We start from the raw sequence: 26,800 nt of genomic DNA on the forward strand, positions 1-26,800 counted from the left end.
TTCATAGATGTGAATAGAACATAGAATGATGACCTCTTTATTTGGACCTTGGCTCAGTATCTACCAGTACCACTTCAAAATTACTTGAAACAAATACTGTAGTTTATACATATAGTTCACTGATTAAAAAAAAAAAAAAAAAATTAAAAGAACTTAAGACAGTTGGCACCCTGTTGTGCTTCCTGCTACGTTTGATTAGGCATCTCAAAATCATTTTGGCAAATGGGGTTTGGAACCGACTTGAACAGAGATTCAGTCTAATGATGGCTTTGTCACATTCTTATCCTGGTCACTTTCCAAGCTTTGATACCGGATTGCATACTATTTGTAGTTCTATAGAAAAATAGTAATCCTGACTGTTGATGTGCTTAAGAACCCACTTTTTGATATGCAGAGTCTGAGTTTTAGGGCTAATTATAAATGGTGTTCTAATAGGGTACCACCACTCGCAGACTGGTCTGGTCATCTGTATTCTGTGAATGTAAAATAAAAAACTTCCCATAATGCAATTACTGGTATTTAAATGTTCTGCTTTTTTTCTCATAATAATCTGTTCTTAGGCAAAGGTTATTTCACTGTACACTAATTGCAGTAAAAAAAAAAAAGTTTCCTGGAAATATTCCCTTGACTATTATCATGTCCCAGGGGGTTACAGAAATGGACATGTTCAGGAAATCTGACAGCATTTGCTTCCTCAATCTTACTAAGGAGACCCATTTGTTCATAGCTGAACTTCTGCAAAATGATCATTCAGATTTTCTAAAAAAGAAAAATGTGAACTGTGTTCTCGAAAATTCCTTCTTGTTGCCCAAAATCTCTTTCCCGTTAGCTCCCACGACTTCATACTCATTTAAATATGTATAGTGGAGTTAAGACATCTGTATCTCACGTTTTAAGATCCACTTTTTGGTATTACCAGTGATGAGTAATTATGACTGTGTTCCAGCTTTCAGCATTTATTTAATTTTTGTTGGATATTTAGTAGTTGTAGCTCTGCAATATCTGAAAGTTTATACTATAATGTCTAGATCTTTCTAAAAAGTTTTTCATTTATTTTTCAATACTTTAGTTTGCCATGAAGGTTAGGAAAGGGAATGGAATGAAATAATTATTTTTGTGATGGCTTTCAGAGCAACAACATTTACTTATTATACAAGATCTTGACTTAATTTTAATTAACTTTTACAGTTAAAGGAACAGTAACATCAAAAAATTAGTGTTTTACAGTAATTAAAATATAATGTGCTGTTGCTCTGCAAAAAACTGGTGTTTTTGCTACAGAAAAGCTCCAATATAAATAAGCTGCTGTGTAGCCATGGGGGCAGCCATTCAAGCTGGAAAAAAGGAGAAAAGGCACAGGTTACATAGCAGATAACTAGTAGATAAGCCCCATATAATGGGGGTTTATCGGTTATCTGCTAAGTAACCTGTGCCTTTTCTCCTTTGAATGGCTGCCCCCATGGCTACACAGCAGCTTATTATATAAACTATAGTAGTCTTTCTGAGGCAAACACACCAGTTGTAGCAATGCAGGGCAACAGTACATTATATTATTACTTTTATACACTTTCATTTTTTGGTGTTACTGTTCCTTTAAAGTAGTAATTTATTAAGCGTATTTGAAATTGCCACACTAAGGGGCAGATTTACTAAAAATTCCTTTTTTTTTCTTGCTTTGAAAGCCATATAAACTCAACATGATAATGATATTAATTTGAATTAAACTCGATCATTGTAGTATTTGATGTTGGTAGGGCTGAATGAAAAGATCAAGTTTATTGTCTGAAAATTATAATTTTTCAAGCCAAAAAATTAGAGAAATTTGTTAAATTTAAATGGCCGTTCATTTCCATGAATTCTCTTTGTTTTTCTCAAACAGGAATTGCTCCAGGAGCCATTTTAGGAGCATTGGTGCTCATTCTTGTGTTTAAGTTTTACTTGAAACTGAATAACATAGAAAACAATGATAGGATAAACTTCCCCTTGAAACTGGGTGAAATAAAAAAAAAAACTTCCCTTGAAATTGTGTAGCAAAAGGACAGGCTGACCATGAATATTCACGTTTTAACCATTTTCAAGTTAAATTCGAACATTTCTAGTATTTGAAGCTTTCCATACGCAACATATCAATCCTGCCTGAATATTTTTTTCCAAGAAAAACCTAACCTAAATGTTAATAAATCTCAAATTATACAAAGTATTTTAGAAAAATATGAATTTTTCAGGGAAACTGTCTGAAACACTATTGGATGGCAAAAACCCATTTGTAAATCTCTAAAGTAAAAAAAATTCACTTTATCTCAAAATTGCTTAGTAAATGTGCCCCAATAACCTTTGGTAGATAATTTCTCACCAAGCTGACCAGTTGCAGGCTTCTTATTATCTTATTCTTGTGCTTAGCAACTTCTGGATCTGAGAAATTTGAGAAATACTCTATGACCAAAAACCTGAAAACTACATGTAATTAGTTTAGAACAAAAATTATAGTAAATTATCTGGCTACGGTGGTTTGCCGTTCCCATAGTAACCAGAACAGCAAATGATATCACTGTATATTATCAAATAATCTTACATGGCAAATTTCTCTCTTTATTAGCTTTAATACCTTTAAATATGTCTGCCCTAAGACAAACTGCTCAGAGACTTCTGTCCTTCGGTAATAATATTGCAAGTTTTAGACTTCTCAGCTATTAAAGTGCCAACTTTATGATCTTCATAGTCTGGATCTACTGTGTGGTGGTCAAATATATGATGCCTTTATGAGTTTTTCGCCTAATCCCCTGGGTATAGACAGACCAGATGTAAGCCGTGCTTTCCTTAATTCTAATGACACACAGGTTGTTTTTACACACTGGCATTTTTACACCAGTGGAGAATACCCGATCCTCTGCCTTCTGTCCCTTTAATGTGTTTGCAGTGTGCACCAGGACAGGATTAGCCTTTTTGGGAAAACACACATACCTGATTTTGAAAAGAAAATGCATACTTGGGTAGGGAAGGGACCTTTATAACTGCTCTTCTGGGGGTATATACTCAAACGGAGATTATAACCCACGCACCATTAGCTGAAATGGGATGGGGATTCCCCTTAATCATCTCTCACATTATTTTTGCATATTTTATATTACTTCTTAATTTGTTTTTCCAGAGAAACTTTACATCTTTAATACATAGATGTCACTATGTAAATGATATTGTGTCATTTGATTCCCTATTTCCTCATAACACCAAGCCATGTCCCTTTCTTCCTCTAAATACACAACTACCTGACATATCAGATTTGTCACTTCTGCATTTTGTTTCTTGAGTAAAACTTGGTTTTAATTTATTTTGCACTATTGTTTGTGCAGACATGTTGTTTGCACAATTGTCATTAACAATTGTTATTGACATTGGTGCAGAATATTTGCAAACATATTCACCAGCAATGCACATTAGAGAGATATACATGTCAAACATACAAATACTGACCAGTACAAAAGGTAAAGAGGGAGCTGCTCATTAAAGCACATAGAGAAGGAGGGCTCTCACTAAGATATATTGACATTCAGCAATAGCTAGGCTGCAAATATTTTAAAGGAGAAGGAAAGGCTAAGTCACTTGGGGGTGCCGAAATGTTAGGCACCCCCAAGTGACTAAGATCGCTTACCTTGTACCCCGGGCTGGTGCCCCTGTTAGGAGAAAAAAGCACCAGCCCAGGGCACCTGCAGGAAGCGCTTCCTCCTTCCTTTTTCTTCTGCCGGCGAAATCCGTGGGCATGCGCATGCGCAGTAGAGTGAATAGCAGAGTTTCTTGTTTAAGTTTGGCTTTTCACTCTACTGCGCATGCGCGCGCAAGCGAAAAGGAAGGAGGAAGCGCTTGCTGCTACCCCGGGCTGGTGCTGTTCTCTCCGTACAGGGGCACCAGCCCGGGGTAAAAGGTAAGCGATCTAAGTCACTTGGGGGTGTCTAACATTTCGGCACCCCCAAGTGACTTAGCCTTTCCTTCCCCTTTAAGTATTTAATCTCACTGTGACTGACCTTCAGGCTAGTCTTTAAAAGACAATTAAAGCTCAACTAAAGAAATAGGCCAGAAATGATGTACATGTTTTGGGTCTCTGTAATAGCCCAAGGCAACCACAGCCCTTTAGCAGGGAAGTTATGTGCCTCCAAATATGCCCCCAGTAGCTCCCCATCTTCTTTTCTACTGCTTCCCTGCACATGCTCTGTGCTGCTGTCACTTACTGAGCTGAGGGACCCACTCACACTGTACTGAATGAATTACTAATATATATATATATATTATATATAATATCAATGTAACAGTATATTGCTTATTAGTAATTTATTTAGATTCACAATATATGGCAGCTCTGAAACCAGTGCAATTAGCATCATAATTTAATAATTAGCCCTGTAGCATCAGTTTATATGATAGGCCAGCCTCATTTTCTGCTTGATAATTTGCAACAACCCATAAGCTTAGCTTCTCAGAGCTCACTGAGCATGTGCACTGTCCAGGACAGTTCTAATACAATCCAAGATGGGATGTTGCTCCCAGTGCCCCCAAACCAGGTTGTTCTATTTGAATTCCTGACTTGGTAGCAAGTTTTGGTTGAATAAACACAAAATTTACAGGTATGGGACCCGTTATCCAAAATGCTCCGTACCTGGGGTTTTCCGGATAAGGGGTCTTTCCGTAATTTGGATCTCCATAATTTAAGTCTGCTAATAAAATGAATTAAACAGTAATTAAACCCAATAGGATTGTTTAGACTCCAGTAAGGATTAATTATATCTTAGTTGGGATCAAGTACAAGCTACTGTTTTATTATCAGAGAGAAAAATTAAATAATTTTTAAAAAGGTGAATTATTTGGTTACAATGGAGTCTATGGGAGATGGCCTTTCCGTAATTCTGAACTTCCTGGATAATGGGTTTCTGGATAAGTGGTCCGATACCTGTGCTACCAAATAAAGCCTGTAAGCCTTATTTGTCTCCTCCATGAACTTTTATGATGCTTGTGTTGCTCTCCAAGTCTTTTTACATTTGATTGTAAGAAAAGGTTGGGGATTGGCAGGCATAAGGGCTTAACACCACAAAAGATTTTGTACATCAGATTTTATCTGATCTTGTAATGCAACAGCACAAGATTTTGATGGATCCTACACTATCTAATCTCCATAGACTGTAATGTAAAGTCGAATGGTGTGTATTCAATGTGAGTATTTCAATGACAAATTTTTTTTTCTGTCGTTCCATAATATTTTGACCCATGTGACTACATCCCACTTGTAGGGTGTGTTTTGTCGATCGGACACCATTCTACAAAAATTCCAGTGGCGTTTATCCTTAAAGCCACATTCAGATTTAAAGTTGGCACACAGGTAACACAAATGCAAAAGAAAAAAAATGTTCTGTGAGGTTGCTCATGTGGACAGCAGCCTCTGGATTTGCACTTGCAAATTTGTGTCTGAACACTTGTGTTTCAAGTTGGATACATTTCTGATTTGTCCCTGTCAGAGTTATTGATGAGTGAGTTTTGTAAGCATCATAAAAGGGGATTTGAAAAACCAGGAAAATTACCAGCAACAATAATTACCAGTGAAATGTTTTCAAAATGGGACTTCCACCATAAATTATGGAATGTTGGCAACTTGTAATATTTGTATTTGAGCCTTTCAAAATACTCACTAAATTGCTGTTTCTTGTAATTTAGCATTACTGACTCCATAGCGGTCACTTACTCAAGTCCCTGTTTTAACTGTTACTGGTTATGTCCAAGGTAGAGCACAGAAACCTTTCAGTGTTTCTTTAACTGGAACACAATAGCCATAGTTCAGCCTTTGTAAGCTACAGTTACGAAAGGGGATTTTTCAGACTCCACAAAATCACTTACAGAGTAGGAAAGGTACACTATACCCTCTTTAGACTAAAGGTGGCCATACATGGGCTGATTTTAGCTGCCGATATCGGTCCTTTAGACCTTTTCGGCAGCTTATCTACCCATGTATGGGCACGAACAACTGGCCTGAAATCGGGCAGATCTCGATTTGGCAGGTTTGATTTATTTGTTGGAACCCACTGTTTTAATTTGATCATTTGGCCTAGGGCTAAATGACTGAATTAGCCTGATATCCAGATTACGCGTAGGTGGGCATATCTGCAGAACATCTGCTCGCTTGATGATCTTGCCAAACGAGCGTATCTTTTGGTGTATGGCCACCTTTAGTCTTTTTAGATATATTAATGCTGCCAATGAATCAATGTTTGTGGCTTTCCACTCTGATGACCATCATCACCCACCAGTGCATAGCCATGGAGAGTGGGCGGTGTGTTTGTGTGAGGGGTGAAAAGGCCTTAATGATTCGTTTTATTATATGGCAATGTGCAGGGAGTTCTGCAGCCTATAAACTTTACTTCAGATGGGTCATAATCTTGTTCTGAACTGTTTTCTGTGCATTGATCCTTACGTTTATTGAAGCTACCCTGTTCCTATCATTTGGCTAAAGTATAACCTGCCGTTCTGTAGTGTTTACCAAACTGTGGGAAGTCAGCAGATCTTTTCTGTATCAACCATCTCAAGATGGAAATGCAGGCTGCAGGGGCATGGACCACATAAAGAAACCAATGTGGCCCCGACAGAATATTTAAAACTGCCCCCTAGGAGGGCCTCTCTACATAGGCAGATAAGCCGACTTCCAAACATGTTGAATTGGTAGCTTAGATCTGCCACAGTGTATGGCCACCTTTTAAAGGACAAGGAAAGGCAAAGTCACTTGGGGGTGTCAAAATGTTAAGCAAAAGGTAAGCGATTAAAGTCACTTGGGGGTGCCTAACATTTTGGCACCCCCAAGTGACTTAGCCTTTCCTTGTCCTTTAAATTAAGTCAGACCTAGAACAGAAAGCAATAAGCAAAAGGTTTCTATAGCAATACTGGAAAGTTGATGGGAATTATATTTTCTTTTATTATGCAAGAAAAGTTTTGAGTGGAGGACCCCTTTAAACCCTGTATGTATGATATGTACTGTTACTAGCACACTAACTTGTAGTTTGCCTTCTGGTTGTGCTTTCTTTGTTTGGGTTTTCCAACTTTCCTTGTAAATTCTGAGAAATAGTATTGTGCAATCTAGGAAGACTCCAGCGTAAGTAACATTTTATGCTGCTTTACATCCCTGCACCATCATGCAATTGATGGTTTCAACTATAATCATGCTACATCAAATTGTTAGTACCCTCACTAAATTGCTGCTTTTTTCCATTTCTATTTCTTTCCTCTGTTTACCCCTAAATAGTCATGGATTAAGGACACATAGTCTGCGTTCTTTATTTTAAATAATCTGCCTTTGTTGTAAGTGGAAACTGACACTTTTTTATTCTCCTATGGAACATGTATCAGCTGAGACAAGGTTAATACAGGTATGGGACCTGCTATCCCATACCTGTACTCTTCTGATTTGTCCCTTCCCCAACTTTTTGTTGAGAAGCCTTCACGTCGCGGCATTCTCATTTTGTCCAGGGTATCCACTCCCTTACTGTTTTATTTGCTTTACACTCATTTGGCGGTATGTACTATATGTAATTAAATGTGTTGTGATGTGTTTGCAATATTGTGTTATTTTGTGACGTTTTTAAATACACTTTATAGAGATATATTTATATATAAGTGTAGATAGATAAGTGTGTTTTTTTTTTTTTTTATATAATACCACTTGTGTGAACTGCTTATTTATAGAGATTTGCAGGTTTGCAGCTTCCTTGTGTGGTATGAAATCCTGCAATGGGTGGGACAAGTGTAAGTGTTCACTAATTCTGGTAACAAGTAGTCGGAAGATAATTCACCATTATTTCACCTTGTGCACTTTCATTTATTTTAACAGACTACGCCTCCAGCCGTTCTCACATCAGTGAAATTACTTTTTACTTTTCCTTATATGTCATACGGTGAATCCTGAATAATTAATCCCATAAAAAATGAGTTTAGTTGGCCCTATTTAATTAGAGTGCCTGCTGATGTGTGTTCTGAGAGTCTTTCTTTCCACCTAGCTCAGAATTTGGGGATAATTAAAACCGTTTAGGACTTAAAACAATTGGTGACCTTTACTTGCAGAATAAATCCATAACCGCAATATTTTAGCTAGCAATGGGTAATTTGTGTTATTTTTGCTTAAAATTAAACCTTTTATGTCTTTATGCCATTTCATAATATAAAATCTGTTTGTATGAAAATAGAGCTGTAACAGTATTCTAATACGCTAGAATACTAACGGAGCTGCATGGCTTATGCTGTGAAGAACAGAAAAAGAAATCCAATTACTCAACCAGTTATTTGCTCAGGCTTCTTTGTAAACATTCAGAATGCAAGTAATTAGCAAGCTCGGCAGTCTGCAAGGGTCTCCAGTGGAGCTCTGTGAAGTTGACTCTTCGATTGATATGGTCGCAGACTGAGTATAAGCTGATCATGCCTAAGCTTTTAAGCCCCACTTAGTGTCATATATATATAATATATATATATATATATATATACACACTACTATGATCTACTATTTCATATCAATAAAAGAGGAAGAAAGAGGAATTTATATGCTTTGAAATAATATAAAACTGTGATATTCTAAGGGTTGCATATATTCGTGTTTATATTATCAAATTTACTCCAAGGTAACTAATGATAGACTCATATATTACAATAGGGGTACATTATGTTTCAGAGTACACAAATTTCTATTTTCAATTATTTTAGTCATGCTGTCCTCATTTAATTACCTGTTGGATAAATATTTTTTTAATTATGTGTGAGAACACAGGCAGCACAGAGAAAAGAGGCAGCTCTTTAAACCAAGTTCATTATCTTTCCCACAGGGATAGGTAATGGGATTCAACAAGCACCTTCTTCTGCCATAATGATTCTTTAGCATTCAGGGGTGAAGATAATATGAAAGTCGCAGACCTTGAAAAGTTGTAGTAATTACTTTAAAGAGAGTCTCTCTTTTTGCACAATATTAATTCTAAGTAACTTTTAAATTTTCGTTAACACATTTTAATGGTTTTATATTAAAATTAACATTTAATTTCTAAATGTAAGTGCATTTGAAAGCAGTTGTTGTTTATACCTTTCTGTTCTCATCAAATGTATAGTCTGTATCTATCTATCTATCTATCTATCTAAACTACAACTTCAGTTCCGAGATATGACACACAGAAAATGATTGGTTAGTGGGGGATATACTACCGTTTAAGAGCATTTGGCGCTGGTGCTGTATAAATAAATGATGATAAAGAGGACATATGGAATGACTGAGCGCAACAGGTTTATGTAGAATGTTTTTTTAATGCATGTGTAAAATGCTGTTTATTGCAAGCTTTTTTTCAGCATATCGGTAATATGCTGCTCAGCAACAAGCTGCTTTTCGCACTGCATGAATATCACTCCTATTGTTGGGGGACATTCTCTTGCTAAAGTTTTCCCAGATCTTTTTTGGTGTGGCAACTGTTGAGTTACAGTGTGCCTACTGGTATATCATGCCAATGCTGGGCAGATTTCTCCTTCGAATAAGCCATAGTAACCAATCAGTGATTAGCTTTTTTTTCCAGCCAGCTTCAGATGTAACAATGAAAGAAAAAGTTCAACTGTTTGCTATGAGTACAAAAATGCCTTATAGGGCAGTGGCAACAGTTTCCCTCAAAAGATAAAGTGTCTATTTAAATTTAAACCTGAGGGTTCTGAAATTGGTCAGTTTTAAAGGGGGGACCTGTCACCCAGACGTAAAAAGCTGTATCATAACAATCCTTATCAAATTAAAGATAAAACCAAAATTACTTTTTTTTATTACTATATGCATACCCATTATAAAGGCATTTGAAAATCCCAGCTGTCAATCCTATACAGCCTGTACTGCCTCTATGCCTTAGGCATTTCAGTTCAGCTTGGGCATGTGTAACAGGTCCCCAATTTTGCCTCATAAACAAGATTTTGGCATGATGCAAAGCTTGCCTTAATAACAGTATCCACAAAATGGTGCATGTCTGCTTGCTGTGATTGTGTAATTTCAGGACAGAAGGAAACAAGATTTAAATGATTTATTTAGTGTAAATAAAGTTTATTTTGCTTGACAAACACAATGGACAACAATATGGAATTATTTCTTAGGGTGACAGGTACCCTTTAAAATGTCATACTAAAGTATTGTCCCTATTATAACTGTTTTTTTTAATATATACATTAAGTGTTCTGCTGCACAAACCCAAATTACTTATGTCTTAATACAGTTAATATTTAAAGGAAAAAAAAACTTGGAGCAGTTTCACTATTTGGAACTCTTTGGATCCTCACAGTCACACTTCAAATCTGACAGCTCCCATATTGCTCGTCTTTATTCAAGTTGCAGCAAGGCAGGGTTTCGCTCCTCTGTTCGGCAGGTGCTGTGTCGCTATTCCCTTTTGTTTCAAAGTACAATAACAGACACAAATTAAGTTGTTCTTAATGAAATGTTACTCTGTCGCCATGTCGCTATCTGGCAGTATTTCTAATAAATGACAAGCAGATAACAGGTGGTTGGAAAGTATTTAGATACAAACACATCCACCCACTGACTGTGCTAATTAGATGTTTCATTTCTGTCACTTATTCATAGAGCTGTGGACCAATATACAGAACCAAAGTATAACTCAAAACTGCACTCCTAACTCTATTGCAAAGGATATCCATTTGAATAACACTCTTCAGAGCATCCCTTGCAACTAGTGATATTTTTTAGTACTTAACTAAAGGTGTATTGGGCAGGAATGTAGCTTGATCTCTTCAAGATAACGATTTGATTACAAATAAGAACACACATACCTGCCATTAATCCTACAGAAATTCAGAATGTTTTAGCTGGTCATGTTTCTTCTTACCCCCAGAGCTGTGCCAAGGTCATTGACATCTCAGGCCAGTGTGACAATCTGCTCCTTCCCCCCCCCCCCCCCACGCACAAACACACACATACATACAGTCTAACAGCACCATTACCACATGTTAAGAAGATTTCGAAGGGAACAGAGACCCTCTGACACAGAAGGAAGCTGGTCTTATAATGGGGATGTATTTAATGCAACCCCCCCAGTTAGTTGACCTGTAGCATCAGTTTCAGCTTTGCAGTTTTTGTTTTCTATATTTTCTTTTTACCCCTGGATTAAGGCCTGTTCCATATAAACTAACTTTTCCTAGACAGTTGTAAGTGAAGCCCTAGTGTCTTTCCCTGAGAAAGGAAAGGAAATTAGTACACATTAAGGTTATGGGGTTTAAGAAGGTGCTAAATGTTTTGGCTAAAGGGCGGCTTACTTTTAACAGAAATTAAGTTTCTGTTGACTATTTTACATGTGAAAGCTTGTGAGCAGCTTCAGTTAACTTTCTCAATAACTTTACTAACTAAAGTAAAGTTATTATTATTATTTCAAATAGTTTTACCTTATTTTTCAGGGGATTTTCCTCCACCTCCACCACCGCCTCCTGAGGAGAATCTTCAGCCCATGCCTACACTTGGTAACCTCCCTCCTCCGCCAGTTCCTGATGAAGCAATGTTTAATGTTCAGGTAAGAAGCAGCGTCAAGAAACATGCAGAAAATCATTGTACTTTCCAAGGCACTCCTAAATCTGGGAGCTATTTCAGCCATCTTTAGGGATACATATTTTTAGAACACTTTCATGCTCACATTTCTATTTTTGTGTTGCCTTAAGATTTTTCAGCATAGCAATCAGTACACCAAAAATGACCTTAATAGCATAACCTATTCCACAGTGATGGAAGATGTGCTGCCTAATGTACAATGCTAAATTGGGGTGAATGATATGTAGCTTACCAGCTACGTCCGTTTAACAACACCAGAAAGCGAGCTGTTTGTCAGAAATCTACTAAACCCATGGTCATGGGCTCATACACCATATATATACATTTAACAGGTTTGGTTTTGTGGTTTTGGTTACCATAAACACAGGAATAATTATAGTTACATAGGATTGAAAAAAGACCGGAGTCCATCAAGTTCAACCCATCTAAGTAAACCCAGCACACACAAGCTATACTTGCCAATCTATACACTCACATACATAAACTATATATACAACCACTAATACTAACTGTAGATATTAGTATCACAATAGCCTTGGATATTCTGCTTGTTCAAAAACTTATCCAGGCCCCTCTTACAGAATCTGCCATTACCACATCACTAGGAAGGGCATTCTACAACCTCACTGCCCTCACCGTGAAAAACCGCCTTCAAATGGAAGCTCCGTTCCTCTAATCTAAAGGGGGGGCCTCTGGTGCGTTGATTGTTTTTATGGGAAAAAAGAACATCCCCCATCTGCCTATAATCCCCTCTAATGTACTTTTACAGAGTAATCATGTCCCCTTGCAAGCGCCTCTTTTCCAGAGAAAACAACCCCAGCCTTGACAGTCTAACCTCATAGCTTAAATCTTCCATCCCCTTTACCTGTTTAGTTGCATGTCTCTGCACTCTCTCCAGCTCATTAATATCCTTCTTAAGGACTGGAGCCCAAAACTGCACTGCATACTCAAGGTGAGGCCTTACCAGGGACCTATAAAGAGGCAAAATTATGTTTTCATCCCTTGAGTCAAGACAGAACTTTATTTGCTGTAGTAGCCACAGAATGACACTGCCTTGAATTAGACAACTTGTTATCTACAAAAACCCCTAGATCCTTCATCCTTATAACATGAAATGCTTGTCCAGTGGCTAAGCAACTTCTAAGGGCTCTGGCACACAGGGAGTTTAGTCGCCCGTGACAAATCTCCCTTGTCACGGGCGACTAATCTCCCCGAACTGCCATCCCACCGGCGAAAATGTAAGTCGCCGGTGGGATGGCAATCCGGGGAGATTAGTCGCCCGCGAACAGGGAGATTTGTCGCAGGCGACTAATCTCCCCGTGTGCCAGAGCCCTTAAGGTTCAGTCAAGGATAATATTTTTATTAATGAGAGAGGCAGTAATTGGTCTATAGCACTGCCATACAAGTGACTGCAACATTAATAAAGGCTTCTGACCCCCTTCAGCTTTCTTACTGTGTAACTAATCATTGCTTTTATTTCTCATCACTGAGCTTCTAACGAATGTACTAAGTTCTCAAGAGAGCTGGTTACTCATTACTTTTTTGCTTGATCTTGCCTTTAAACTGCAAGAATATCACTGGTTAAAATACTTGTTCTTTGTTAAAAAAATATTAAAAAAATTTCCATTTGTTTGATGGTGTTAAAAAAAAAAAGTATACTTTTTAAACGGTTCTTTTGTCAACATGCCACTTCCTAAAATACTGCTTCTTCAAGTATGTGTTACAACTGATCTGGCACATTTTTCAACCCCACAGGCTACTGCCACACTGGGTGATTTCTCAGCCCACCTCTCTGCTCCAATCTGTTTTATGGTGTGTCTGAACCAGAGACACTGCATTGGCCTGGGTGTAGACACAGAGAGCGGATTTTGGTGTGAAAATACATATGCACATATTTTGGCTTTAAAATCCACTGCAGACACACCCAAAAGTGGAGCGGAGAGGCAGTTTCTCAGCCTGTGCTTATATGCAGGGCAAGAAAATGCCCCATGTGGAAGTAGCCTTATCCAATTTTTTGGGCAAGTGTAGAAAGTTTGGGGGGGCTGATTTATGAACATATAATGAGAGGTAGCCACCCAGACTTGTGATTATCTCCATTAAATCATTTCTGTAGTGTATTATAGGTTCTGTTTTATTAATTCCTTTGTTCTATGACATGGCTACAGATTACCGAGTTACAGCATCAGTCCAAACTGAAAGGTTTTCTGCACATATCACAAACATCAGAGATGGACTGACACTACTGGATAAATCAGTGCTCAAGGATTAATTTTTTGCTTTTTGAAAGGGCTGTAAGCGATCATGTTGGGCAGCCCACGATGATTGAAAATTCTTAGGGCACCAAATAAATGAAAACCAACTCCACATGCTGTCTACATTCAATGCCAATGTTGGAAAAGAGATTGAGAGAAAACTTCTTGCGTTCTTAACTTGCAACAAGTTTTGGGATACCCCACTGTAGTCTAGTATCATCTAGGATTAATTGCTATATGTTTTTGTTATAAAAAGACTAGTAAAAACAAAAGTGTGTTCTGTATCCATTTAAATATTATTTGTTACTATGCACTTAAATATTGCCAATTAGTTTTAGGAACACTACTACAAATTGTATAATTAAGCTGCTGTGTAGTTATGAGTGGCAGTCATTCAAGTTGAAATAAGGCAAGAGGGCAACAGATAAGCTGTGTAGAATACAATGGGTTTAGTTCTTACACAGGAAGATAAAGAGGTCAAATGTAATCCATAGCTCTCTGCAGGACTGTTAAATAGGCCACGCGTTTTCAAGAAATAGTTTGCGTGCTAGATGAACAGATACAAACTGCTACAAAATGTTAAAGAAAAAAAAATATATATATATTTTCACTTTTACATTACTGGTTTCCCTGGGACATTGTGGGATTAAGTGATAGGTATGTTTTCCATACAGTGATGTAATTAGGCAGTATACAGAGGTATATTGACATTTAGTTGTCCACAGGGAATGTGATTTCTCATGAATGACAAAACGCCAAGTTTAGCAATGCTTTTTTAGCCTTTTAGCCAGCAGCAGTTCCTCAAATTATTGTAGGAACTTATTTTTTTCATCCCCATGATCTAGTGTTGTCCAGCCTAAGTGAAAATAACTTAATTGACAAGTTTCTGCAAACATTGAATAAAAAAGCCCATACATATACAGTGTGAGTTTATAGATTTGGAGTGGGTTTTTTTTCTTAATGTTGAAGGTGTACAATAGAAGTGTCAACAGTGTGGGAATGGGCCTGCTGTTTGTAGTATTCTGTTAAATGTTATACTGCATGAGGTAGTAAGATAAAGACCATTAACTAGACACGTTCCTAGAAATAACATAAGCAAAACAAACAGTTCTTTACCTGAAGTGTTTAACCATGAAGGAACAATTGACTGTATGTGTTTAGTTCCCACTAAATGTTAGGATAAACATACACAGAAATCATATACAGTCTATACATAATATAGTATTAATCATGTATTTTCACATTTTACTGAACAAAGGCACTGAGTGAATCTTTAAAACCAACTGCTCTATTTTGCAGAACCTTCAGCTCCCATGGTATTGACCCTGTCTCAATGGCAAGTTGTAATTTCCTCACGACTAGTGTAAAGAATTAGGAGGAAATAGTTAAGGTAGCAATTCCATTTAACTGTTTCTAGAGAACCTTATTAATTAACAGTCTGGTGATATGATTGGTAGAAATGTCACAAGTTCTTTTTATAGATTATTACTCTACCCCCAAGAATTTGGCTACAGTTCTGCTGTAACAAATACAAAGTAACCTAACTGTATGTCATCTAAAGGTGCTGATGTTCCTTTAATCCACAGTACTTAAAAAAATGTTTAGTATTTGATGAGTAAATTGGTATCATTGTCTATGCTGAAAACAATTTCTCATTTCTGTATGTTTGCAATAAACATGATGTTTGGTGGCCAGTTATAACAAAAAGTTCGAGACTGTTTGACTTATTGTCAGGGTAGAGCTGCCTTTGTTAAGATGCCTGTGACATGAAGCTGCTTTTCCATTGCTGGGTTCATGTAGAAGGTTTTCTGTATGTTCACAGGTCTCTGTTACAGTGGCTAATTTTAATAGAAAATCTATGTTTATGACTTGCCTTTGTATATGCCCCTTGTCTTTATCCAAAAAAGGAGCAGACATGCTAGCCCATCTGTTCTGCATTTTTTGTTCTTGTGTTTCCCCACTGATGAACAAATAGCTATTTTGAGGAAATTCTAAATGTCAGGCTTGATTGAATGTCTACAGTCTCCTCCTTTGAGGCTAATTGTGACAGTATATAAAGGAACTGGCAGACGTGTTATCTGACAAAAGGGCATGGTATTGAACAGGTACCTATACTAGGATTCAAACGAAAAATATGGAAATTATAACAAAAAATCCTTTTATAAAGCTCTGTATTCATTGTCAAAACTTTAGATCTTTATAGCATGTGCTAATTTGCAGCATCTGGGTTAGGTTTCTTAGCTTTGACTTGGCAGAACACACTTCTGATGGTTATAATGAAATGTTGAGAAAGTAAGCAGTTTAATATTTCCCTGCTTCCACAAGCTGCACAAAACACATTTGCACATTGGCATTAATGACAAATGCCAGAGAATTGGAAATGTTGGACATGTTTAACATCATGTGTCCAAATCCATGTTCAAAAATATGAAATGTAAGTTGCCAAAACTTGCAATAATTTGCATCCGTACTGGTGCAATGTATGGCCACTGGAAGTCTGGGGAAGAACAATGCATTGTGAGTTTTTGCAGCAGTTTTTGTCTGAATTTTGTACATTGGACTGCATTTAGAAATTAGCCCTTTAGTATCTGAAATCACATTGGCATTCTAAACAGAACTATCAATGATTGAAAAAATATATTTTTTGAAGTTTTTATTTTTGATATAGTAGCACGCCTTGACCTTGGCCTTGGCTGGGGGTAGTAAATGTTTCTGACCCTTGAGGCATTTTCTGGGGCTAATCCTTTCATTTTCTAGTACTATCTTTTCACAAGCATTCTGATTATTCATAACAGTTGTCAGTGTTGCTTGTTTGAATGCACCCCCTTTTGTACTGCTAAATTTATAGACCTATATATTTAGAGCACAAGCATAGGCTATTTTAATAAAATAAATCTTGTTTTAGTTCATTGGCTTCTACTTTAAAATTGCTCAAAATGAATAATATCCATTGTTGGATTGAGGCACTAGGGGCCAGCCTCATCTATAGCTAACTCTAGCACAGGGATCCCCAACCTTTTTTACCCATAAACCACATTCAAATGTAAAAAGAGTTGGGGAGCAACACAAACATAAACGTTTTCCTGGGGGTGTCAAATAAGGGCTGTGACTGGCTATTTGATAGCCCTTCTGTTAATGCCTTTAAAGGAGAAAGAAAGGTAAAAACTAAGTAAGCTTTATCAGAAAGGTCTATGTAAATACACCCATAAGCACTCACAGAAATGCTGCATTGACTTCTCTGAAAAAAAGATTTCTGTGTCTGTAATTTCTGTGCCACAGACACGCAGCTCTCTGCAGTCTCCTTTCTGCTGCTCCCCCCTCCCTCAAGAATGCTAAGAACTCACTCCACCCCGCCTTAGGAATGTGGGTCTGAGCCAATCAGCAGGAAGCTGACTCATAGTCTTACTAACTGAGCATGTTCACTTGGTCTGGGTGTCTGTGCAGAAGTGAGGCATTATGGGAACTTTCTTTACCCAGCTCAGCGTTTTTTCTTCCTATTTGGCTTCTGACAGGAAGATCAGAAGCCAAACAGGAAGAAAAAACGCTGAGCTGGGTAAAGAAAGTTCCCATAATGCCTCACTTCTGCACAGACACCCAGACCAAGTGAACATGCTCAGTTAGTAAGACTATGAGTCAGCTTCCTGCTGATTGGCTCAGATCCACATTCCTAAGGGGGGGGGAGTTAGCATTCTTGAGGGAGGGGGGGAGCAGGAAAGAGCAGAGAACAGAAAGCTGCATGTCTGTGGCACAGGAATTACAGACACAACTAATCTTTTTTCAGAGAAGTCAGTGTAGCGTTTCTGTGAGTGCTTATGGCTGTATTTACATAGACCTTTCTGATAAAGCTTACTTAGTTTTTACCTTTCTTTCTCCTTTAAGGGAACTATTGAGACAACTGAAGGAATGCCTGCAGATTGAGATTAACTCTTTACTAGCCTTTCCTTCTCCTTTAAGAGGGGCCTGGATGAGTTCTTAAACAAGCATAGTATCCAAGGCTATTGTGATACTAATATCTACAGTTAGTATTAGTGGTTGTATATATAGTTTATTTATGTGTTGGTATAGATTGGTAAGTATAGATTGTGTGTGCTGGGTTTACTTGGAAGGGTTGAACTTGATTGACTCTGGTATTTTTTCAACCCTGTGTAACTATGTGGACTGGCAGCCTATAGGAGTTTGTTTGGCAGCACACCTGGTTTTTATGCAACCAAAACTTGCCTCCAAGCCCGGAATTCAAAAATAAGCACCTTCTCTAATGCCACTGGGAGCAACATCCAAGCCACTGGTTGGGGATCACTGCTCTAGCACTTTGACTTTAGTCTGTAACAATACCAGTTACATAGGGTTGAAAAAAGACCAAAGTCCATCAAGTTCAAACCTTCCAAGTAAACCCAGCATACACAAACCTATACTGACCTATCTATACACTCATATACATAAACCATATATACCAACATCAATACTAACTGTAGATTTTACCAAAAACCCTTTTCTGCTTTAGGCAACTTTATTATTCTCTCCTTATCCGTGTGGGGCTGACAGCAAGCATCAATACATCTTTACCTGTCTAGCATGGGTCTGTGTCATTCAGGAGGTAGACACAGCTGCCAGGGTATGAGGCATACCTTTGTAACCCTGACATATAAGTGCCAGCTTGTTTTGCATACACAGGCTACATGGCCGGTGGCAAGAGTGGCATTGTTGTGAGGGTGAAGAAGTATTGTTATGTCTTAGGGCCTCACACAGGAAAGTTGAGGGCCCACTTCATTAAAAGTGCTGGGTTTTGAGTGAAGAATATAGCTTGTAGTAGCCATTTTGTACTGTAAAGCTAAGTAGAGTCTGTAGTACTTTCCCTGACTGTTGATGGTGACCTCACAGATTTTTACCACTGTGAGCTGGAAATCCTTATTAAGTAATTAAGCTGTTTCTGGTTATGCACTTGTATGAGAAGTACGTGGCAAAGGAGTATACAGGAACATTAGTCTTTATGCCAAATAATCTCATACTTTATTTTTTTTATGTACAGCAGTGCTTTTTTCGGCAATCATTTAAGTCCTAACTGCCTTTTATTGTAACATTCTCTGAAAATATAGTAGCAACAGCTGCAATTGTGCATAATGTTCAAGAACCTGGGATGAATGTGTTTAAGTGTTTGCTCCGTGCAGTTACCGTTATAAATTGGTTTTAGTGACACAGATACAGTGATGGTGACAGGATGTAGTTCAAGGTCCCCTGTGAAATGTAACTGCACCAACATGAAATATAGAACAGCCTGTACAAACGGTTGCCTGGGATTTTGTCTTTGTGCTAGGGAAGTGCTGGGGGACTACTGAACTCTTTTTTTTTTTTTCTCTTATGTGTTTTTTGAGAATAAATACAAGCAAAAATTGCAGCTTTGTTGTATTTAAATTATATTTTCACCATGTTAACTTAAACATGCCTCACAAGTGGAAATGATCAGATTTTGAGGGGAAAAAATCAATCGAGAAAGAATTACGGTACTTTTTGCTAAGACTGACAGCAGACCTGGTTGACTAACCACACACCCTACATGGCAATGATAGATGGGCAATTGATATTTCTCTAAGGATGTCAATCAATATAAATTAGTCCTGAGCATCATATTTACATCTGACCCTGGTACTGCGCAGGTTTAATTACTGCTGAATTGATTGTCCAAATAGGTGTGCTCTGTTGTAGTTGCAGTATTTAATGTAAATTGTAAGATATTGGTGATATGCTAGAGAAAGCGAGAATATCTGAGGTGAATGTTTTGAACTGTAGAAAATATAATATGAAAATAGAACTTGTACCTAATTTCTTGGTGCCTCTTTCACAGATAAACACTGGCGGGAAGACGATAGAGGAACGACGGTCAAGTTTAGATGCTGAGATTGATTCTCTTACTAGTATTCTTGCTGACTTGGAAAACAGTTCACCATACAAGCCACGTACCCCACAGGTAATACCAATTATTTTGATTCTGTACTTGCCATTAAGCTGCAGATTAAGAGAGTCAACATCTAACAGCATCTTAGGGTGAATACACACGGAGCTACTAGTAGCAGCTACTTGTCGTAGCTACTAAAATAGACAATGCTGATCATTTATTGATAGCAGTCTCTACATGTGTTTGTTTTAGCAGAGGCAATTCTCAGTATTGTCTATGGCAAGGTATTTTCTAGAGTTTAGTAGCTATGAAAAAAATATTTGGTATGTTATAAAGAGTGTTAGCGCAGGCCTTGAAGGCTGCATTTACTGATATTTCCCAGACAGTGACTCATTCCAGTTGTTTTAGTAAATATTACTCAAAATCACATTAACCAGGAGAGCAGGGGTAAATAAAGAGAAAATGAGAGTATGTCTAGAACAGCAGTTCTCAACCTGGGGGTCGAACGACCCTTTCACAGGGGTCGCCTAAGATGGTCTTAGGAATAATTTTATGGTTGGGGGTCACCGCAACATGAGGAACTGTATTAAAGGGAATTAGGAAGGTTGAGAACCACTGGTCTAGAAAGTATTATAGGATCCTTTAAAAATTTAATCTATTTGTGTATGCTACGTCAGACAAGCCAAGCATTAGTCACAGCAAGATCAATGATTCTGGGCCACCTCTGCTGCCGTGTAGTTTGCATAAGTGACTGAAATGCAGCCGTATCAGTCTGCAGCTTTCTAGCAATGTTATAGCTCAATTCGAAGTACAAAGTCCCTTCATTCAAAACATAGTTATTTTTAAACTTAAAGGACATATGAACAGTATTTTACCTTGAACTGTGTGTGAGTAGAGCTCCTTCCCCCCACCCAAACCGCATTGTTTGTGTGCCCCCAACTCTCATCTCATGTCCTGCACCGATGCCTCCTTCAGTCTTGTTGTAAGCCTTTAAACATGTGGCCATTTTACCCATGTGAAGTCATTCTGGATGCGCATCCAGTTCTAAATGGACATGTGCGCAATCATCAGTTGTACTGAGCAGAGAATCTTTTAAAATGCTCATGGTCACGAAAAGCTGGCTTAAAGTGTACATGCGCCCCATGCCAAGCACCAAGGCTGATTCTGAAGGAAGGATCGAGAATGAGCAGGAGATATGCAAGAGGGTTTCAAGGAAATGAAGCAGCCTCACTGTTTTAAAGAATGCAGTGAGGTTTTTTAATAAGATTTTTGTTTGGGGGGTTGATGTCCTTTTAATAGGGAATGTAAACCCAAAATTAGCATTTTGCCTAAGAAAAGATAATTTAATTCTTTGCAACATCTCAATGTACATCAGTTACATATTTGGAATGGTTTACTGTAACTGTGGTTGGAAGCAGTAGTTGTCTGTTATTCAGCTGCCTGTTGCTACATGGATTCAATAACTGGAACTAACAATACACAGTACAGATACTTTTTTTAGTGGTATTTACACTCACATATAATGTTTACATTACATTATTGAATGTATATTGTAGAGTTGCTCCAATGTAATTGAGGTGCATGTCTCGGACACAGAGCTAAAATAACAAATGTTTCTTTGCACCATACACACACTGGTTCTAGAATGGATCTGTGAGCAGTGGAGTGATGGAATTGTTTTTTGATATGTCACACAGTTACAGTCCATTCCAGTGCTGCTTGTATCACTGTTCCCAGCTGAGTGTTCTGTTCCCATAACCCTCAAACATCTTTGCTTTTCCTCGAGTGACATTTCTGTGTTTGACACAAGCACACTCTACGCTATTGATTTCTTCCTCGGCGACTCGTTACACATTAAATCCTCATCATGCTGCAACCCGCTGTGGAACATACTGTACTGTAGCTTTCCTTCAGCCATCTTTCATTCTTTGTTTGACAAGGATAAATATGGTCTGCAGGAACAGTTTGTCACAAAACAAATGCAGCCCAGACAACAGCTATGTAACCTTATTTGTAACCTTCTTAATCCTGAATATAAAGCCGCTAAAATACAAGCAGTTCCTATTTATATCTTTGAAATCTCAAAGCATTGAGGGAAACACTCCATGCCATTTTACAGTAGCTCTCCACTAGGAGGCCAGGAACATTTTTTCCAGAACAAAAGAAATTTTCTTCAGACATCATGTAGTACAGGGTAACAAGTGTATATTTGATTCTGGTCTAAGGGTCAGGGTTTACAACCCCTTTAATCTGTAAAAATATATGTTTTTTGTTATTTCTTGAGTTAACCAGAGAAAGTGAAGCTAGTCTAAGTTTGATCTTTTCAAGGTCAATAATTAACACTGCACAGTGAAAAAACAGTCACAGCAAAGGTTGATGGGAAGGGGTCCTATACTGATAATGAGATTATCTACCTAGTGGCTTTAATTTCCTTGTATGCCCCATTTAGCTCAAGAAATAACAAAATTTGCAGGGTTTTTTTTTATTAAGACAATGAATAAGCACAAGCCCCATTCATTACACTAATGAACAGTGTGGTATACTCTCCTTTAACAGATATGAATACTTAATGGTAGTCTCTAGCAGGTCTTGGCATAGTATGTACAACCACATAAATGTAACCTTTTGTAATGATAAATTAGGTACAGGTGTTGGATTTCAAATATTGAAACCCATTATCTTGAAAGTAAATAATCATTTTAAGTATTCAAATTTGTGCAATAATTCAATACCTGATGGTCTTGTTAAGAATAAATCCATGCTGATGACAATACAATGCTATTGTTTTTTTTTGTTGTGTTTTGATTTGCTAATAACCCTCAGAGACAGTGCTGGACATAATGTATGTACCCCTGATCTACAAAAGCCCAGGTCCCAAGCTTTCTGGATAAATTATCCCCTGCTTGTTTCCACCAACCCCTTACTTGCACGTAATGATCACATTGGGATAATTTGTTTGCACCTGTATTTTAGCTGATCTTGTCATTTTCCCCAGTTGCTGTGTTTGCCCAAGAGAGAGCGTCTTTTGAATCAGAGAGTCAGAGGAAACATTCATTATTAAGGCCAAGATAAGCAATGTCAGCCTTCCCTTGTGGTCATGTGCTATATATGCTTCACAGTCATTATCAATGTGTTGAACTGCACTTTACACTAAAGGGCATTACTGCAGTCATGGCAGAATGGACTGCTATCAGGATCTGTTCCTTATCACTTTGTTTATTGCCATTATCAAGATACCACCAAAATATTATGTATTCACTACATGTTCAACTTTGAATTAACGTTTGTGATTTTAATTCCCAGGTAGTTCTTATCTATGTCCAGACTTGTCTCCTTGGTGACATTTAAGGGGAATGATTGAATTGATTTTAAAATGACTCATAGAGCCCAGAGAGTTGTAGTTTAGCCTCTAAATTGCCTAGGATGACCCTAGGCCGTTACGGAAAAAAAGAGTAGATCATCAGAGTAAGGCGCTACCTTTTCCTGCTGAACTCTAACCGGTATTCCTGTAATCTGTGGGTTGAGTCTGATTCTGGCCAAGGGTGGCTCTAGTGTTAAAATGGAGTGAAAGACGGGACGTACTGTTTTTATAGGAATGGAATTCAACAATGTTTGGCTTATTCTGATTCTGGCTTTAGGGTCCTGCCCTTGTAGGTTTGACTTTTGAAACAATGTAACAGAAGCCAGCTGATTTACATATTTACATATTTTTAGTATACAGCATGTTGTCTTAGGGTTAACCTCTCCCTTTAGCCTAGTCGTTATTCTAGTATTCTGATTATTGCTTCACTCTTTTTTTGATTTGCCACTGCATATTATAACCCATTTACTGCACTAAAGCTCCTGAGAATATATGCAGTTGTGGTGGTATTTATTGTAATATATCCTGTTAAATTTCAAATACTGAAAATGCTATTTGCTTGTCTGCTGTAGGCAGTGCATAGCACTTTAAAAAGAAGGAAAGGTTAAAACTAAGTAAGCTTTAAATACAGCAATACACACTCACAGTATTGCTGCTCTAAATCCTTTGTGAAAAGAAACAATGCATGATTTTTTTGTGTATACATGGACTTCTGTATCAGACTTTCTCCTCTCAGTTAAAACTATCAGGGCACAGGCATGAGCCTGCACAGCTTGCTCCTCTCCTTCAGGAGAGATTTAAGCCTCAGACTGAGCGAAAATGGCAGCTGCTATCTTAAATGAACAGAGAGAGTTTCTAGGGCTGTTTACTCAGGTATGGTAAAGCTTTCTATCGAATAAATATAGCATTCTATTTTGCACTATTGTGGCTGGCTAATCTGTTGGCAATGAACTGCTTCAGTAGCTTTCTGTCTACTTTAAATAATATTCAGTGCCTAATAATAGGGCAGTATTTTATTCAGGAGGTCTAGGGATATCTATCTGGAAGTAACATACTTTATAGCAAATAAAATTCAATATGCGAATAAAATCTTTGTTTCTTTTTAAATTTTTAACTTGTTTTTCTTAAATTCCTGGCTAGCAATTTTGAGTAACATTCTGCCAGCTCCCTAAAGTTTGGCATTTTTAACTGCAGCAGTGAGCTCCAAATCTCTTGGTTATGTGGAACGTTCTAAAAAAAAAAAAATCCACTTCCTTGTTTTGTGATCCAAATGCTATTAAAACCTGTGGTCTTGGACTTACTGACCAATCAGCCCCCAGCCTAGCAGCCCTGCTATGCATGCACTAAAACAAATTTATAAATTAATAAAACAGAAGGCATTAAGTATCTCCAAATAACGGTAAAAACAAATTCCACCAAACAAGATTTTTCATCACAAATTTTGTAAGAAAGACAAACTGTGCTTGTTAACTTTGTACACATCAAAACAGACAAAGAAGGATTTGTGACGAAAAAAAAATATAAACCATTTTAGACTAATTTAAAAACCAAGAAGGATGTTTTGAACTGCTGTAATGCTTTGGTGACCTCTGGTGGGCCGAGGATTAAGAGGAAAATAGCAACACAAAAATAGAAATACAGACAGGGAAATGTAGCCCTGTGAATAAGTAGGGTATATATTAACTGTGTAGAGGAACTGACTTTACAAAAAAGATATATGAAACGAGTACATTTTAAATCTCAACTATACTTTTACAATAAATATTTAACAAAAACATAATAAAAATTCTTATACATGTGTTATTGGCAATATCAAATTGCCAATAACACAACTGTAAATATTGGTCCTTTTGCATATTTTTGCATGATATTTGGTGCATGTATGGTGGGTTGACAAAGCTATCGATATTTGTAAAAGCCTTAGATATCAGTCGTCTCATCAATTGTCCAGGGTGGAAAATTTTAATTGGACGCCTTTAAAGACTCCTGGACGTCAGCAGTGCATTAATGCTGAGACATCAAATAAAGGGAGAATTCTAATGTTTCTATCTGCATATCTAGCCGCTCTTAACTAGCCAACCTCAGTGGTGGAATACTGTAACTTGGACTTGAGTAAAAATGTTGTGAAGCAAAAAAAAGCTTTCTGCTCCAGGTTTATAACTTCTGTCAGTCTCTGCACCTAGGTGCCAAGGAAAATGCCCTGGCTTTCCTACAGGAAAACCCATGCTGCATCTGTCGGTTATTTAGATTTAATGTTCCTGTATACATTTGGCTAATGTAAGAAAAAAATATTGACGTTCTTGGTAGTGTTACAGAATGTCAACCAGATTTAATGTATCACAATAGGAATTAATGTATATAAATGAACTAGCAATCTTGGTTTATTTCAGGAATGCCTAACCTGTGGGTCATATCTATGTCTATTATATGTGAAATCCAGCTAGAGCTTGACAGCCACAAGTTGCAAAACCCTGATATGGATAAAATGAAGCCAATTTGGCTGTTTACTTGAGCTGTTTCTGTGATGAATGGAATCTTAGCAAAGCATAACATGCTCTGGCTGTGTACATGATGCTGTGGCACTCACAGAAGCTTTTTAGAGAATTCCTAAAAACATTTGGAAACGAGACAAGTTTGTCCTTTGTGTTTGTGACTGTAAGAACATTGTGGCTTACAAGGAATTCTCAGGGCTGCTTGCTTTTTTCATATCCCATGTCCTTTCTCTCTGTAATGTTCTGTGGGACTCCATAGCAGATTCTAAATGGATGGCATGTATTTTTTGGGAAAGCCTGTAATAAAAGTAGCCTTGCAGTGCAGCTAAAGGAGTTAAAAAGCTGGGCCTGGAATATGGCTTTATTATAAGTGCTTGTTTGTATTTGCGGTTTGTTTCATTCTTAGCTTTGTGCCAGCAACTGCAGGCATCTTTTGTGAAATTGTTTGGTTGTTTGCTATTTCAGAAAGTCTGTTGATTTGTAATGTAATGAAACAGTCCCATAGTGATCTGGGAATCTAATTTGTAATGACGCCTTGGCTCTTAACAGTAAATAAATCAAATACTGTCACTAAGGTACAGAAACTTGTGTACAGACTAGCATTTCCACTTCCTTTGTGGGCATGGTAAAAGCAAACACTTCACCTTTTTATTATTCCTCAGAAACTGCCTTAATTACTTTGCCTTGGAAGCATGTTCCTCTGGCACGTAAATGAGAGTTGTTACCACGTGAGGATCACTGGTTAATACTTGTTCTTCAAAACACAGAAGCCTTCAGTGGATTGTGCCACCATAAGCTAAACGACAGTGATAATTTTGATTCATTTAAAATAGCAGAGATGTCACTTTGAGACCACATCCATTCCAAGCCCTCTCTGCCCCCACTTATTGACCACAAGGATAGTATATATGCAAATATCCATCTTTTAAAGGGTGCATTAGATGTAAAATTTATTTCTAATGGAATTGTAATGTATTGTATATCTGTACAATACTGAGACATTGTCCTACCACTAGAGTTGCTACCAAGCTGGTATTTGACAGACTTAGCTGGCAAATCTCCAGCTAGGGCTGTACTCATTATTACTAATTTTACTAACAATATATTTGCTGGAAAATTTGTAAGGGTGGTGACTCTACCTATAATCCCTACCTTCTTTGACCCTCTCCTTGGCTAGCAGCCCACTTTTAAGTAGAGGCCATCTCTGTCGACCTATTT

The 26,800-nt window shown here is 37.6% G+C and overlaps 1 protein-coding gene across 6 annotated transcripts in view; it reads left to right on the forward strand.

Annotated features, from left to right (window-relative positions):
• The window catches only part of lpp (LIM domain containing preferred translocation partner in lipoma), a 176,876-nt gene that overhangs the window by 74,572 nt on the left and 75,504 nt on the right, over positions 1-26,800 (forward strand). For all 6 annotated transcript variants that reach the window (XM_012963147.3, XM_012963146.3, XM_031901796.1 and 3 more), the window contains 2 exon segments: positions 11,440-11,552; positions 19,679-19,801. In XM_012963147.3, the coding sequence (XP_012818601.1) occupies positions 11,440-11,552; positions 19,679-19,801 (236 nt within the window).

Source organism: Xenopus tropicalis, chromosome 5 (genome assembly GCF_000004195.4).
Source record: "Xenopus tropicalis strain Nigerian chromosome 5, UCB_Xtro_10.0, whole genome shotgun sequence".
In the NCBI taxonomy this organism is placed as follows: domain Eukaryota; kingdom Metazoa; phylum Chordata; class Amphibia; order Anura; family Pipidae; genus Xenopus; species Xenopus tropicalis.